This window comes from Squalius cephalus (genome assembly GCF_949319135.1).
Source record: "Squalius cephalus genome assembly, chromosome: 17".
NCBI classification, from domain to species: Eukaryota; Metazoa; Chordata; class Actinopteri; order Cypriniformes; family Leuciscidae; genus Squalius; species Squalius cephalus.
This window is the reverse complement of record NC_137138.1, coordinates 7586116-7602495: the sequence shown is the minus strand read 5'-3', so window position 1 is coordinate 7602495 and position 16380 is coordinate 7586116. Positions and strand designations below refer to the sequence as shown.

The 16380-nt window shown below is 36.5% G+C and overlaps 1 protein-coding gene and 1 long non-coding RNA gene across 8 annotated transcripts; one reads left to right on the top strand and one right to left on the bottom strand.

Annotated features, from left to right (window-relative positions):
- The first annotated feature begins 793 nt into the window (after window positions 1–793).
- Window positions 794–10379, top strand: dipk1b (divergent protein kinase domain 1B). Of its 3 annotated transcripts, XM_079898195.1 has the most exons (6): window positions 807–1296; window positions 3296–3593; window positions 4165–4299; window positions 5207–5314; window positions 5969–6145; window positions 7400–10379. In XM_079898195.1, exons 3-6 carry the CDS (start codon window positions 4243–4245, stop codon window positions 8210–8212), a joined length of 1155 nt encoding a protein of 384 aa, XP_079754321.1. In that variant the 5' UTR covers window positions 807–1296; window positions 3296–3593; window positions 4165–4242; the 3' UTR covers window positions 8213–10379. The 3 variants fall into 3 exon arrangements, with proteins under 3 accessions (XP_079754319.1, XP_079754321.1, XP_079754320.1); XM_079898193.1 differs by lacking the exon at window positions 3296–3593 and having other exon boundaries at window positions 794–1296; XM_079898194.1 differs by lacking the exons at window positions 3296–3593; window positions 4165–4299 and having other exon boundaries at window positions 1134–1296.
- Window positions 10380–10639: 260 nt separating this feature from the next.
- Window positions 10640–16376, bottom strand: LOC307144521. 5 transcript variants are annotated; one of them, XR_013818779.1, is made up of 4 exons: window positions 16332–16376; window positions 15620–15678; window positions 12005–13204; window positions 10640–11441 (listed from the first exon to the last, which is right to left on the bottom strand). It is a non-coding gene; the product is annotated as an uncharacterized lncRNA (long non-coding RNA). The 5 variants fall into 5 exon arrangements; XR_013818780.1 differs by having other exon boundaries at window positions 12005–12982; XR_013818781.1 differs by lacking the exon at window positions 16332–16376 and having other exon boundaries at window positions 15620–16301.
- Between the last annotated feature and the right edge of the window lie 4 nt (window positions 16377–16380).

Here is a 16380-nt window from a genome sequence, read left to right as displayed (position 1 = left end):
ATGTTTTTTTGGTTTAATGGTTTAAACGTTTTTTTTTTAACCGCTATGGCCATGTACCTTTAAGAATGTTTATATATGAATGTAATATATATATAACTGATAATAACTAAAATATAATTGCACTTAAGTGTTTCATTTTCTTTTATTATAAATGTTCTAGAATTATTATTCAAAATGCATTTGACACTTCAATTACTTTTAGACTACAAATGTACTAAATGTGCAAAAAACAGCTGATTTTCATGATAGATTTGTCTTTTTCTGTTCTATTCTATTCTATTCTATTCTATTCTATTCTATTCTATTAAAAGGGATTCCCTATTCTTTTCTGTTCTATGTTGATTATTTATTTTATATATTTTATTCAAAATGTCTTTCTATTTAGCCTCCTGTATATGGTTTTAATATCCTTGCAATATCATTTTTGTCTTTGGTCAAATTTAATTTATTATTGTCTTTCAATAAATAAAAAAGAGAAATTAAAACCGAAAAAAAACAAATTTTTATTATATTTTTCTATTCTAAATTTCACATTTAAAGGGATATTTCTCTTAATTGTATCCTATTGTATGTGGTCAAATTTAAGGGATAGTAGGCCTAAGCTATATTGTCTTTTTATTTAAAAAAAAACACATTAAAGGTATTTTTTTAATCGAAATAAATGTATTTTATCACATTTAAAGAGATGTTTATCTTGTTTTTATTATATTGTAATCAGTCCTATTTAAAGGGACAGACAGTATTGTTTGTTTTCTGTCGGTAGTGTAAATCAGAGTCTCTTCCCCTTTAAGGCGCTTTGTGGAGTCACAGAAAGGCCGAATCTCCAGCAGATCGTCAGTGATTCTCATTCTCACTCTCAAGGAGAATCAAACATCTGTCTAAATATCTTGCAAATGTCAGAGCTAGTTTTTAAAGCATCTTTGGCCGTACCGTATCTTGTCGCGCGAGGATGATGCCTGGAGCTCGCGCGTCTCTGGATGCAGCGCGTGCAAATGGATGCGTGTGCGCGCGCGTGCCCTTGAGTTGAGCACCACCAGCATGGGATGTTTCTCCATCGCACGGCCGATTGCATCTTGAAACGAAAGCACAGGGCTATAAAATAAGAGCAAATGATTATTTTTGCTCTTTATTGTGCCGGAGAACACCGCTGGCGTGTCGTCTGTAAAGGAGAAAACGAGATGAGAAAGTGAATCTGTAATTGTGCTGCGCATCATCAGTGTTCCTGTGAAGATGCCGAGGAGTTTACGCAGGCTGGTGCACCTGGTGCTCTTCTGTCCCTTATCTAAGGGTTTAAAGGTAACTTTCTTCACTCCAATGACGATGTTTGGGAATAATTTCCCTACGGAAACCTTTTAAAGAAATTGAAATAACACAGTAACACAAAAGTACCATGGTATATCACCATATTTTTTTGAGTATGGCAACAAGGTAATATGTTTCCTGGGTATTGCATTATCATGAATACTGTGTAAATACCATGAGACATAAAAATGGAAGTCATTCAGCACTATGAAAAGGGGAACCAGGATTAGTTAGAATTTTTACTCTAGTAAAGATATCTCATGGCAGGTTTAATTTTGAAAGTCAATTTCTGTTAGCTATTAAACATTTTTGCCCAGAAATATGTTGACATTTTGTGACACCATGCCCAACTTATAGGGGGAACCTGCCAGTAAATTAACCTATTTAGGCTTTTCAGTAAAATCTAAACAGCAGTGTCTATGTATGTATATATATATGCAGTAAAAAATAAATAAACATATGTATATATATATATTGCACACGTAATGAAACAGTAAATATGATAAAGGCAACATGTAAACATATCAACAAATTCTGTTAATGAAAACACACATTTGTGTAAGTGTACTTCTAAAAGTTACTGAAATACAGTCTTTGTGACCCAGTGTGACAACTAGCCCCGGTCACCCCTATTCTATCATATAGCATGGTATGACCATTTGTTACCATCACTGAATCTCCTGATTTATATGCATTGCATTCTTCGTCTGTATTGTTAAAAGACAGGTTACATAAATTATATGAAAGAGGATCTGTCATTTTAAATGTTGCAGTTAATATACTGTTTTCACACCTTTAGTTAATCTCACACACATACACACGACTGTATCATAAGTGCACTCAACGGAAGTACACACTGTGACCGTTTGAGACTGTGTAGGTCAACTCCTTGCACTGAAGATGGCACAGATGACAAATGCATCTTTCTTTTCTCTCGTACCAGAGAACGAAAACAGCAGTGATTCAGCCTGAAGTTAAACAAAAGCACTAGAGTTTCACTGGTGTTTTGTTCCATGCAATTACAATGGATGGGAACTGAGGCTTTCAGTCTTCCAAGAATGATGCAAAAGCTTAATAAAATATAAAAGTGATCCGGATGACTTGTGTGCTATATTCCAAGTCTTCTGAAGCCATGTGTGAGGAACAGACTATTTAATTTGGTAACACTTTATTTAACAATGCCCTTGTCACATGTAGTTACTGTAGTAATAACTATAAATTATGCATACTTACATGGCATGCAACTAAACCCTAAGTCTAAAGCATTCCAAAGCATACTTAGTTTTTTCACATGTACGCTAGCGTATGCTAGCAAAGTATACTCCATTTGATAACGTGTGCAAATGTAGGCGGTGTGTCATCTTTGTCAAGTGTCTGACCTATTTTTTTCCAGAAGTTATGACCGAAGACAGATAACAATGTCTTTGTCTTCTTTTAAACCAAAAGCTATCTCAAAAAACCCCTCACACAAGAGCTTGTCAATGCGGGCGTCTGTTGTTTTCAATTTGTGAACAAATCATCAGGCTGGTATTGAGATCAATAGATTCACTGAAAGGATTTGACTCTAAAGAATGAACCGTTCATGCATACGACATCTCTACTTTTGTGAACTCAAATGAACGGTGTCAGGAAGAGATAGGGGGAAATGTTTCATGATTGTGGTCATGACCTCTTTTTTTGTTACTTGTATGGTGTTTTTGCATGCGGTTTGAAGCTTGAAAGCCCCATAATTTGTATTTGCATGTCTTTTCAATTGCAATGTTGTTCATATGAGTTTTGAACAACATGTGGGTGAGTAAATGATTACATAATGTTTATTTCTCAATTAAAAATTCAGTGCATATTTTTACATGACACAAATTTATTTTAAAAACTGAATTTTTTGGATTGCTTGTTCAGGCCTTGTTTTCAGAGAACACACAGAGTGAATTTAGGTGTCTAATAACAGTTGTCTGTATCAACAGGCAGTAATCAGATATGTGTGTTTTCACAGAGTCACACACACTCACTTTCCCACTCGAGGACAGAGAACATTTGCTGCCTCCGGCATTCAGTGCCCTTTTACACCTGAAAGCTGTCCAAGAGAAGAGGACACATGCTAATGACCATTAAAATGCTTTCTCTCTCAAAGTAGCAAAGCTACGGTTCCATCGCAAGCCAACTCGCCCCATTCTGATTTTCTGCTCAAATCAGAAACGTTTTTCAAATGACCTTTTAAATGTGGCACAAATCCTGCATACAACCCTCCACCCTGGCATATTCATCACACTGTCATCATCAAGTTTCAACATGTAATTTAATATATTTTTTTCTTATATGAAAAACAAAAATGATTTCACTGTTCAAAGCAAAACATTTGAGACATAATACACATCGATAAATATTCAATTTTAATTTGAAATGCATTTAAAGAAATTATATATTTAAATTAATATTACATTTTGCATCTATATTTTTACATATTTTTATATGCACATTTTTGTGTAATACTTCATTTAGTTATTGTGTAAATAAATTATTCTAAATAATTTGCTTGTATATCATAAAATTATGACAATAGTTGAATTAAGATTCATTTTAAATATTACATTTAGCTTATTTTTAAAATATATTCTGTGTAATACTTAATATATTTATTGTAAGGTAAGAAAGAAATGGTTATACATTATTGTATGATATATAGTCAAAGTACGTCAAAGGTTGAGTTAAGATTTATATAATAATAATAATGATTTTTACACTGCACATTGAAAAATTTGAAACATGAAATTGGAAATAAGATCGATTTGAAAATGTAATGTAAACAAGAGCTTATATATGTCCTGTGAAATATTGTTGAGTGTATATTTATGTTTCTTTCAGTCCCGCTTACCTGCAGTAAAGGTCAAGTACCTGTTGGTGGCGTGGTTTGGGATTCTGGTGGCCAGCTGGGTGATTTACATGCAGTATTCCTCTTATTCAGAGCTCTGCAGAGGACACGTCTGTACCATGCTCATCGTAAGTCACTGCATCCTCCATAATGCATAAGTTGAGCTGGACATCTCTTCCCATGAGCGCCATTCCCTGCCACTTAAATGGAATCAGTGTAGAATAGAGAGGATTTGCCACTTAAGACTGAGAGTGAGAGTCTTGTGATGATTCAGGATGATTGACAAACACCTCAGTGCGATCTCATACACAGATGGGGTATATTTATGCTGTTTTGCCCTCTAGTATTTGCCACTGACAGGAAGTCATTGCACATACAGTATCTGCTGAAACTGGAAAATTAAAAGGAGGAAGCGAGAGAGTTGGCAGTCCATAATTATGCTGTTATAGAAACCACATTTAAATATTCTCAGTTTTATTGTAACAGTTGGCTAATTATGCTGTGTGATTGATTGAGTTTACATCCTGTAGCTGAATATAGAATTTGTGATTGAACTCATTCACATATTCTTTCTTAAAAAGATAGTTCACCAAAAAGTGATCTCATCTACTCACCGTCTTGTATCAAACGAATTTGCCAGGCCTTTCAAAGTGAATATACGTCTGTACATATCTGTGTGTCACGGTTATAGTTTAGACTCCTGGTGAGGCCCAGAGAAAGGAAAGCCCTTTTCAGCTCTTGTTTTGCAGCATGCATGCTGACATCCGCTTTGATATATATCAGAAAAGGAAGAGAGAGCGCAGATGAGAAGGAGAAGTAATACGCTGCCTTTAGAGCGATCTGTACATTTGTGTGTCATTATCTGCCCAAGCACCAATCCATCATAACATCATGATCCGTCTGTCCTCTGACTGGCAGGTTTGTCCTCCAGTGGCTGGAACAAGGCTGTTTAATTGAGAATAGATGACAAGAAATAGTATTTACAGTGTGTAGCATTTGTGGTTAATGCCTATCCTTTTCCTGTGTGTGTTTTAGTGTGATCATTACCGCAGAGGCATCATCTCGGGGTCAGTGTGTAAGTCTCTCTGCGAGGAGAAAACGCTGTCTTTTCAACACTGTCTTTCAACGTCACCAACACACCAGGTAAACACACGCATGGATGATCATTAAAAAAAATATATAAGAAATTTATTTTCCATAACAAAAAAGCACATTTTCCTCCCAGATTCTCATTGAGATAATGCATCTAGACATTTGACTTAATATTCACCATTTTTTATTTAATATGCATTTTTCACAATGGTGATTTTCCTATACTGCAATCTTACTTTTTTATTTTTAAAGGATTTTTTTTAGTTGATTTATTAAAAATAATTTAATTATTAATAATGTATTTTTTCTTTTCATTTTTTTGTCACAATATGAAAAATAAATAAATAATGGTCCTTAATAGGCATGTATATACAATAATGGATTATTCTTAAAATAAAATAGGTTTGGAATATGTTGAAAATATGTTCAGGTTACATTTGAATAAAAAAATAAAGAAAAGAAAAGAAAAAAGAAATCTTTTTTTTTGTCACACAACAAGCACATTTTCCTCCCACAATATTCATTAGATATTTTACTTCATATTTACCTTTTTTATTTAGTTACCTTTTTACTAGATTATTTTACCTTTTTTAATGCATTATTAATTTAATAAAAATAATAATTTAATTATTTTTCCTTTCCATTATTTTTCATTTTCCATATCTGTCACACAGCTGTTAATATATATATGTGTGTGTGGTGCAGGTGTACAGTGCTGTGTGGAAGGAGAAAGCCTTGTTGGTGAAGTGTGGTATTGAAGAGAGCATGAGAGGAGAAACGGGTCCTGACACTCCACTACTGCATGACAACAACCTCTATGATAAACCCACCCGCGGAACATCCATGGATGAATTCAGAGCGATGCTGCATTCCTTCCTCAAGGTCTCTTCATCTACTACACCTCCTTTATTGTACACATTTTCACATTAAAAGCATATATCACAGCAAACCAGACCTGCATTCGACAAAGAAACCAGTTTTATGCTCATAGAGTACTAAAGTGCCTTTCCTTAAATTCTAGAACTTGACGTCTTTAACTTGAATTGTTGTGGTGCAGACGTGTAGACATCTCTAATGCCATCTTTTTGTGAACATTTAATGCAATGTCGATTAAATGAAATCACCATTCAACTGATCAGGAATATATGAAGAATATTCGCTGTGTCACCCTGCCCTAATTGTGACTGAGATTTGAGATGTTGATGTCCTGCAGAGCAAAGCATAAAGTGCGCTAAAGACAGTTTAAGCCTCTCTAAGCTTTCGGCTGTTCCTCATTCTCCTGTAGAAGGGTGAAAATGGAGAGAGAGCAGGGGAGGGAGTGGGGGTAACAAGGAAGAGAAGCCAAAAATAACTGAAGGAGCTTGAAAAGGTCACAGCCAGAACAATACACTCACTTTCAGTGTCACAGGGGAGAACAACAAACACACACTTAAACACAACCCACACAAATGCTGTAAATGGCCATGCACACTTCAGCGTACAAGTGTACTTGATAAGACTGTAATTTAAACATCTCATGAAGTTTTGTGGCTTTTAGTCCGTGTCTGTTAATGTTGAGGCTTGTGTCGGTACTGAAATTTAAAAAATGTGACAATACCAGCATTTCCCTCTAGCATTTTGAGCGCTGTTGAACGGATTCTTAAACACCTCTGATTGGCCATTGCGTTCACGCGCTCAACATATATGTCTGTGATTGACTACAATCAATGAACAACGCTTCAAAAACATGGCTTCAATCGCTCCCTTGTGGATCTGTGTAAGCGCTCGGTGAAGACAACATGTTTTTGAAGCGTTGATCATTGTAGTCCACAGACATATATGTTGAGCGTGTGAACACAGTGACCAATCAGAGGTGTTTAAGAATCCATTCAACAGCGCTTAAAATGCTAGAGGGAAATGCTATTTTAAATTTCATTACCGACTTGGTACCGAACTCAGTAGCTAATCTGTTAGTGTACACCTAAAATTGGCAAATTACTTTCTTCTTTTTTTCCCCACTGAAAAACAATCCCAATTTTTTTAAAATGATCTCATACATAAATGCATATAAAGATTTTCTCCAATAAAATGCTCTCTAGAATGAACACTTCTATGCTCCTAAATTTTCCCCTTTCTCCTTCTCTCATTCCTTCACAGGACAGTGTTGGAGAGCAATCGTCTCTTGGCACCCTTGTAACCCGTGTGATTTCTCTAGCTGATGTCAACGGTGACGGCAAAGTTTCATTAGCAGAAGCGAAATCCGTGTGGGCTTTGCTTCAGATCAATGAATTTGTTTTGATGGTGGCACTGCAGGATAAAGAACATGCTCCTCACCTGCTGGGCTTCTGTGGAGACCTTTACGTGACCGAACACATAGCACACAGCGCCCTCTTTAGGCTGGAGGTGCCTGACTGGCTGCAGCCAGTATTTCCTGAGGCGCTGGGTGTCGCTCTAAACCAGTGGCTTGCTCCCGCCTGGCCCCGCAGGGCTCGAATAACCATCGGTCTGCTAGAGTTCGTGGAGGAGGTGTTTCATGGCGTTTACGGAAGCTTCTACATATGTGACGCAAGCCCGAGAAGGGTTGGCTACAATGCAAATTATGACTTCAAAATGGCGGACCTTCAGAGCTTAGCATCGGAGGCAGCCGTCAAGGGGTTCCTGCGAGGGAGAACTTGCGAGGCAAATGCCGACTGCACTTACGGGCGAGATTGTACTGCGACGTGCGACCGATTGGCAAGGCAGTGCAATGTGGAGGTGGTGCAGCCCAACTTGGCCAAGGTGTGCGCGCTACTGCAAGACTTCCTACTCTTCGGAGCGCCATCAGACCTGAGGGAAGACCTGGAGAAACAGCTCCGCACCTGTGTGACTCTCAGCGGGCTTGCTTCGCAGATGGAGGTGCATCATTCCCTTGTTCTGAACAACCTCAAAACACTACTGTGGAAGAAGATCTCGAATACCAAGTACTCTTGAGACCAACATAGGGATGATCAACAGAAAGGCAACGAAGAGCAGGAGAATTGGAGACTTCCTGAGAGCAAAAGTGGGGTCGGCACAGCAGTCTCTGAAGGGCCAACAGAATAGCTGAACTCTGTCAGCTACTACGGACTTAAAATCTGTCGAACATCAATCATCTTTGAGAGAGAATATAGTGAATGCTAAGAAAGGGCATATACTACATCCCCACCTACTATTTTCATCAAGGGAATCAATTGAAGATCCTTTAATCCTATAGAAATGCCTTTTTTGTTCACCTTTGCCCAAAAGATCTACGGTGAAGTAAGACCAGTCCAGTTAGGAACAAAAACAATTGGAGGACATTTGACTGTGCTACACCTTCCCAAATTATACTTTGAATCCTGCTTGGTCAACTTTTGGTTAAGGATCTGACCTGCAAGCACAATACTTGTAGGGTCAATTCCAAGTAGAAGTAAACCTAGGAAAGGAGAGTTTCTGAGAGATTGGACTTGCTCTACATCCCCACCCTCTATTTTACTAGGTTTCATTTTACTCGATTCATCTGAAACCCCTTTAAAGCTATAGAAAAACTATTGGAACTGTCTCTTTCCTTTGGCCAAAATTTCCAAGGTGAAGTTTAGAGTCTAATTACGAACAAAGACAACTGGAGGACTTTCTTTGACCATGCAAAACCCCTTCCCAAATGAAACCTTGAGTCCTGCCCTGTAAACTTTTGGTTAAAAGGATTGGGGCTGCAAGCACAAAGATAAAAGGTTGATTCCATTAAGTAGTAACCCAAGGAAAGAGTTTGCAAGAGGACAGTCTTGATCTACAACTGTAATACCCTTGAGCAAGTTTTTGTGAGTTGCTTCTTGAAGGGTAAACTACATCCACACCTGTTTTGACTTTAAACATGGAACAAGAGGGATCTTTAGCAATGTTTGGAAGCACCCTTCCTTTTAAGTCAGGACTCTACGCCGAAACCTGCAACTCAACCAAGACGTCAACACTGGAATGAGTATGAGTTAAAGGAATGAGTAAAGGTTATATAAATGTCTTTTTACAGAGTGTATGGTGTGTTGGTGTGTGTGTATTCTTGGAGGATGCTTTATCTCATGTTGTAGTTTTACTGGAAGGATATCTTCTGAAGCATTTGTGATGGGATTTGCTATGCTTAAACGGTGAGATTACTTGCTGTGTTTCTCAGGGTATGTGGGTTTAAGTTTTTGGAAAATGATTACTATTAAAGGGATAGATCAACCAAAAATAAACATTTTGTCATCATTTACTCACCTCACCCTCATGTTGTTTCAAACCTGTATGCGTTTCTTTGTTCTGTTAAACACAATAGAGGATATTTTGAAATAATGCTGGTAACCAGAAAGTTGACAGTAGCCATTGACTTCCATAGTCATTTTTTTTGTTTCCTGCTATGGAGGTCAATGGGTCCTTCAACTGTTTGATTGGCAACATTCTTTAAAACATCTTCTTTTGTGTTTAACAGAACAAAGAAACTCATACAGGTTTGGAACAACTTGAGGGTGAGCAAATGGTGAACTATCCCTTTAACATTAAACAATATGGTGTTGAACAGAAAGTACAGTTTGAGGAATCACGGTCTAGTGACTGAATGCACAGGTATGTAAAACATATTTGCATATAAACCTGAAAGTGCGTGTGCATACTGTAAACACTTCTACTTGACTCACAGTAGCCACTTTTATAAACATCTCGCGTCTCATTAATACTAAACAAACGTGCACATTTCACGGATAACCAACGGATACATCTCTCTGAGTATTTACATTAAGAATCATGTGACCAAGCGCACATTTAAAAACTCCTGTTTTCTTTTTACTTTCAAGATCAATCTCCTCTCTGACTTTGTGGGAACAATCCTGAAATGTGGTTCTTGCACAGATTCACACACATACTTTACCTATGCGAGAGTTGATTTCGAAAGGACAAGCTTATGTCTTCTAGTGTGTGCTAGGCTTTTCATGTTGTTGAATGAAGTGATTTTTATGTACTATTAAGTCATGTTTCTTATTTTATTCTGTGTCTCTGTATGGAGAGCAGCACAATTAGCATCTGGCCTTGTTCAGGCTCTTAAATACTTATTTATTTTACCTCCATCATTCTGTTCAACTATTATTCAATGATTAGTAAATGTTTGAAACTCAAATTGTGCGTACGTGTGTTTTATTAAATATGTTTTGTTTTTGGGTGAAGCACTGGCACAAAAAGCACAGCTCTTGGAGGACAAAACCCAAATGCACGTATCCTTTTACCTGACCTTTAGAAAGAAACAAGGACTCTGCATATATTAGTCGAGGAGGCCTCCCAAAACCTCACCTTTAAAGGGATGCGTTACTAACAGGACCAAAACATGTAAATTCACATGCTGGACTAACAAAGACTCAAACACGCTGTTATTTATTTAAATTTATTTCATTAAATATTTATATGGCAGAAGAATTATCACATCAGAAGACTTTATTCTAAAGTTAAGACTTACAGTAAGAGTTTTATTAGTTCCCCCAAAAAAAGCAATAATTTGAGTCTAGATGCAGGTATTAATTATAGCATAATTTACTTAACAAATTCTTATAATTTGTTAATTGATATAATTAAAGCATATCATATTTAAAATGTGAACATACGCTACTGTGCAAAGCTGAATTTTCAGCATCATTACTCCAGTCTTCAGTGTCACATGATCCTTCAGAAATCATTCTAATATGATTTGCTGCTCAAGAAACATTTCTTATTATTATCAATATTGAAATAGGCAGACCTTAGCGTTCAGATCTATTCACTTTGATGAATAGAACGTTTGCAAGAACAGCATCTATTTGAAATAGAATGTTTTAAAACAATGTGTCACGTTGATCTATTTAATGCATCCTTGCAGAATAAAAAATGACCCCAAACTTTTACTTTTTTCATGATCAATTATGGAGAAAAAAGATTTATTTTGTGATAATGACCAGTTCACTGTGGATCATCTCTGTTATGACAGCTTTCAAAATAAATAAACTGACACTGGATTATTGATGTGAGTGAAAACAACTGTACAATTTATGGCTTGTTAAAAAAGTTGACCAATCAGAATGAAGTATGTTGTGGGTGATGGTCATGTGATCTTGTTCAGCTGGCCCAAAGAGCAGGTGGAGATCAACAACCTCAGTTGAGTCGGATACATGTGGCACGCAGCAGATGAACATTTTGGTTGGTCATGTTTCTGAAATTATTAAAGCAAAATAAAGATTGAAGCAAAGATCCATTTCTAATGCAAGTAAAAATCACAACACACTTCATACAAAATCATACGGTTTCATCAGCAGAAGGAATCCAGAGACTATTTTGTTGTTGTTGCTCTGATTTCTTTTTGACAACTTTTAATTAAATTCAAAATAGCTGATTATCAGAATTAGAATGAATTAAAACCTAAACATACTGCAGATAACAGCATGACAGTCATGCAAAGTTGTTTGGAAATGAAAAAAATTGATTGGTCTATTATTCAAACTGTTTGTCAGGTCTTTAAGATCATTTTAGGACCAACTAAACTTTACAGGATTAAAATCCCCCTTGAAACAGGGACTCAGGCTGGTTTGTACGGGCTGGCACTCATTCTTTGCATTGTGGAATTGTGTGTACAAAGTAATTTATGGCGCCCTTCTGCTCTATGCTGCCTCATGACACAGACACGGCACATCAAGCTGTGCTGCAACGCCTCGAGGAGCAAAAACACCTGTGTGTGTGTGTGTGTGTGTGTGTGTTTAGTGGAGGAGGAAAACTTACTTGTCCAGCTTTCTGCAGTCGACCTTTGACCTCTGTTCAGGGTACTGTGTTAAATTGCCCCTATTATGCTATTTTAAAGGTTCCTAGTTTTGTTTTGGAGGCTCCTACGATAGGTTTACATGCATTCAAGGTAAAAAAAAACTTTAAAAAAAAACCTTTTACTTTTCTCCTATTATACATTGCAGCATCACCTCTTTTCTCACAGTGTCTGAAACAGTTTAATAAATGACCCAGTCTCTCTAAACCCCTTTTTTTCTGAGAGCCTGCTCTGTTCTGATTGGTCAGATGGCCCAGTCTGTTGTGATTGGTCTACTCTGCTCTGATTGGTCAGATGGTTCAGTCTGTTGTGATTGGTCTACTCTGCTCTGATTGGTCAGATGGTTCAGTCTGTTGTGACTGGTCTACTCTGCTCTGATTGGTCAGATGGTTCAGTCTGTTGTGATTGGTCTACTCTGCTCTGATTGGTCAGATGGTTCAGTCTGTTGTGATTGGTCTACTCTGCTCTGATTGGTCAGATGGTTCAGTCTGTTGTGATTGGTCTACTCTGCTCTGATTGGTCAGATGGTTCAGTCTGTTGTGACTGGTCTACTCTGCTCTGATTGGTCAGATGGTTCAGTCTGTTGTGATTAGTCTACTCTGCTCTGATTGGTCAGATGGTTCAGTCTGTTGTGATTGGTCTACTCTGCTCTGATTGGTCAGATGGTTCAGTCTGTTGTGATTGGTCTACTCTGCTCTGATTGGTCAGATGGTTCAGTCTGTTGTGATTGGTCTACTCTGCTCTGATTGGTCAGATGGTTCAGTCTGTTGTGATTGGTCTACTCTGCTCTGATTGGTCAGATGGTTCAGTCTGTTTTGATTGGTCACAACTGTAATATCCGAAAAAGCATAATGGGGCACTTTAAGTCACAACCCATATCAAATGCAGCTCCACTTCATCCATTCCGTGTCTGTCTTGAGTTCATGAAACACAGTTAAAATCTAGAATATTCAAAAACAAAAAAACAATTTAAGGGAACAATGGAGTATTTGGAAAGAGTTTAACAGACTAAAATGGGCACTAACACACACAGAGGTCTGGGTTGGGTTATCCGGCCTCGTTCCAAGCCCCTGGTCCACCATGCAGGACAGCAGGGTCGATCACAAGCCAGTTTCTTTCTGCCCACTTTTGGCACAACAGTGGCATCACAGCCAGAGTTACGTCTCATAGGGCAAAACCCAGAGAACACAAACACACACACACACACTAACACAAGACACACACTGATGGACTAGACTTCAGCAAAAACTCTTTTTTTTTAAATCTGATTTGTACAGAATTATTGTGCAAATTATATGCATTGTATTTATTTGTATGCATTTATAATGCAGTTGTATGTTGTTAATCAATATATAGGCCGTGCAGAATTATTAGGCACGTTGATTTTCTGATCATATTTTATTCCCAGGAACATTTTGCCAATTTCAAACCATATTAATCTTAATAAATACTATTAATTTTGTATTTAATCATTTATAAGTGATATATAATTGTTCATGAAGGCTGGAAATGAAAAATGTCTTATTTTCAGGTGTGCAGAATTATTAGGCAAGTTTGCTATTATAGATAAAATAAGCCAACAAAGAGATTTAACTAAGACTGAAAAGTCAAAAATTATTAAATCCCCATGAAAAGAATGCAATACTAATGCAATACTAGAGATTGCAGTTAAGGCATGACCATTGGACAGTGAAATGCTCATTGGGTCAGCAGGGTCAGACAAAAACAGGTGGAGAAGAAAAAACACATGTTAACTGCAAAAGAATGAAGAATTAAGGTGAAGAATTAAGTGTGAAACCATCAGGAACCCTTAAGTCTTCAGCACCACCATTTTCCAGAACTGCAACCTACCTGGAGTCTCCAGAAGAGCAAGGTGTCAGGGTCTCAGAGACTTGGGTTAGGCAAAGAATCCTAAAAAATGACCCCCTCTTAATAAGAGTCACAAGCTGAAGAGTAGTAAAATACATGAAGACTGTTTTTTATAGGCTTTATAGACAGACAGATTGAGAGTGACTCTTGAAGGACCAGCACCACATCCTCTTCTACCACTGTTTGAAGAATTCATCTTCCAGAATAAGTTTTAATAAGTTTTGTGAGTTTATTTTTAGTCCATCTCCTACCCTGAAGTCCGTTTTGCAGAGATGGACTAAAAATTAACTCACAAAACTTATTAAAACGTATTCTGGAAGATGATTTCTTCAAACAGTGGTAGAAGAGGATGTGGTGCTGGTCCTTCAAGAGTCACTCTCAATCTGTCTGTCTATAAAGCCTATAAAAAAACAGTCTTCATGTATTTTACTACTCTTCAGCTTGTGACTCTTATTAAGAGGGGGTCATTTTTTAGGATTCTTTGCCTAACCTAAGTCTCTGAGATCCTGACACCTTGCTCTTCTGGAGACTCCAGGTAGGTTGCAGTTCTGGAAAATGGTGGTGCTGGAGACTAAAGGGCTCCTGATGGTTTCACACTTAATTCTTCACCTTAATTCTTCATTCTTTTGCAGTTAACATGTGTCTTTTCTTCTCCACCTGTGTTTGTCTGACCCTGCTGACCCAATGAGCATTTCACTGTCCAATGGTCATGCCTTAACTGCAATCTCTAGTATTGCATTAGTATTGCATTCTTCTCATGGGGATTTAATAATTTTTAGATTTTCAGTCTTTGTTAAATCTCTTTGTTGGCTTATTTTATCTATAATAGAAAACTTGCCTAATAATTCTGCACACCTGAAAATAAGACATTTTTAATTTCCAGCCTTCATGAACAATTATATATCACTTATACATGATTAAATACAAAATTAATAGTAGTTATTAAGATTAATATGGTTTGGAATTGGCAAAATGTTCCTGGAAATAAAATATGATCAGAAAATCAACGTGCCTAATAATTCTGCACACACTGTATTATGTAAAATACTAGCATGAAAAACTACTGTTACACTACTGTTCAAAAGTTTGAGGTCAGTAATATTTTTAAGGTTTTTGAAAGAAGTCTCTTCTGCTCACCTAGGCTGCATTTATTTAATAAAAAATACAGTAAAACAAAAAAAATATTATTACAGTCATCAAAATATTACAATTAAAAATAACTGTTTTCTATTTGAATATATTTTACAATGTCATTTATTACAACGTATTACATTCTTACTCAGAATTCTTTGATGAATAGAAAGTTCAACATTTATTTGAAATATAAATATTTTGTAACATTATAAACATTTAAATAACATATAAGTATATATATATATATTATATATATATGCAGTATATAAATATTTACTGTCACTTTGATCAATTTAATGCATCCTTGCTAAATCAAAGTATTAATTTCTTTAATACTAAACTATTAAGACCTTTATATAAGAACTTTTATAAATTGCAATCTAAAAACAAATATGAGAAAAAATAAAACCTATGTCAACTGCGTGTTTTATAAATAACAGATTTATTATTAATATTATTATTTTTCTTCTCTGATCACTTTTAAATTTCCTTAAGATTTAATTTTGGCAGAAGCAGGCTAGTAAGTGAAATCCGACCATATATGGTTATAAATATTGTTGACCATAAATCTTTACCTAATGCTGGAAAATCATGGTGGTTTCCAAACAGGAAGAAAAAGGCCTTCATTCAGGGTCTGTAGTGGAGTTAAAACATAATTGTTTTAACAGCATTGTTTTCTATAAAGTAGACCTCACTGCAGTGGGTTCAGTGTGGTTACAGTACTTTGCATTGTGATTGACAGCAGTGAGTGTCACTTTGAGTTGAAATCACGTGTCTTGCGCGCTCACGCCCCCTACCGACACGAGCACGCGCTGCTGTGTGTCCAAGAATAAAAATAACTATAGTATAATATATAAATAAATAAAGTACTAAAACATGACAGCACGGTTTCATTATAAGCTTTTAACAGCAGAATCCAGGATTTTGCACTGTTGATCAACGTTTTCGTATTATACTACAGGCTAAGTTATTTGCATGCAACACGTGGGCGGTTTAAGCCAGTTTTAAGCAGGAAGGTGAGTTATGTCTGTAAACACTGTACCAATCGAACATATTTAATGTGATTAATTAATGCATCGTAAATACTATTACATACTTATTTTCATGACGCCACACTCATTACCCTTACTAAGTATTCTAATGCACAAGATCTAATGTACAGTCAAGATCTTACTTACACAATATAATAAATAACATAAAATGCCTATGTCTACATAATAAAAATCTAATGCGCAAATTATTTTGCTTCGTGAAATCAAGATATATGTAGGCAATAGATGTTCTCACCTTCATTGCAGAGGGAAAAAAAGACCCAGTGAGTCCAGAGGACTGGCTA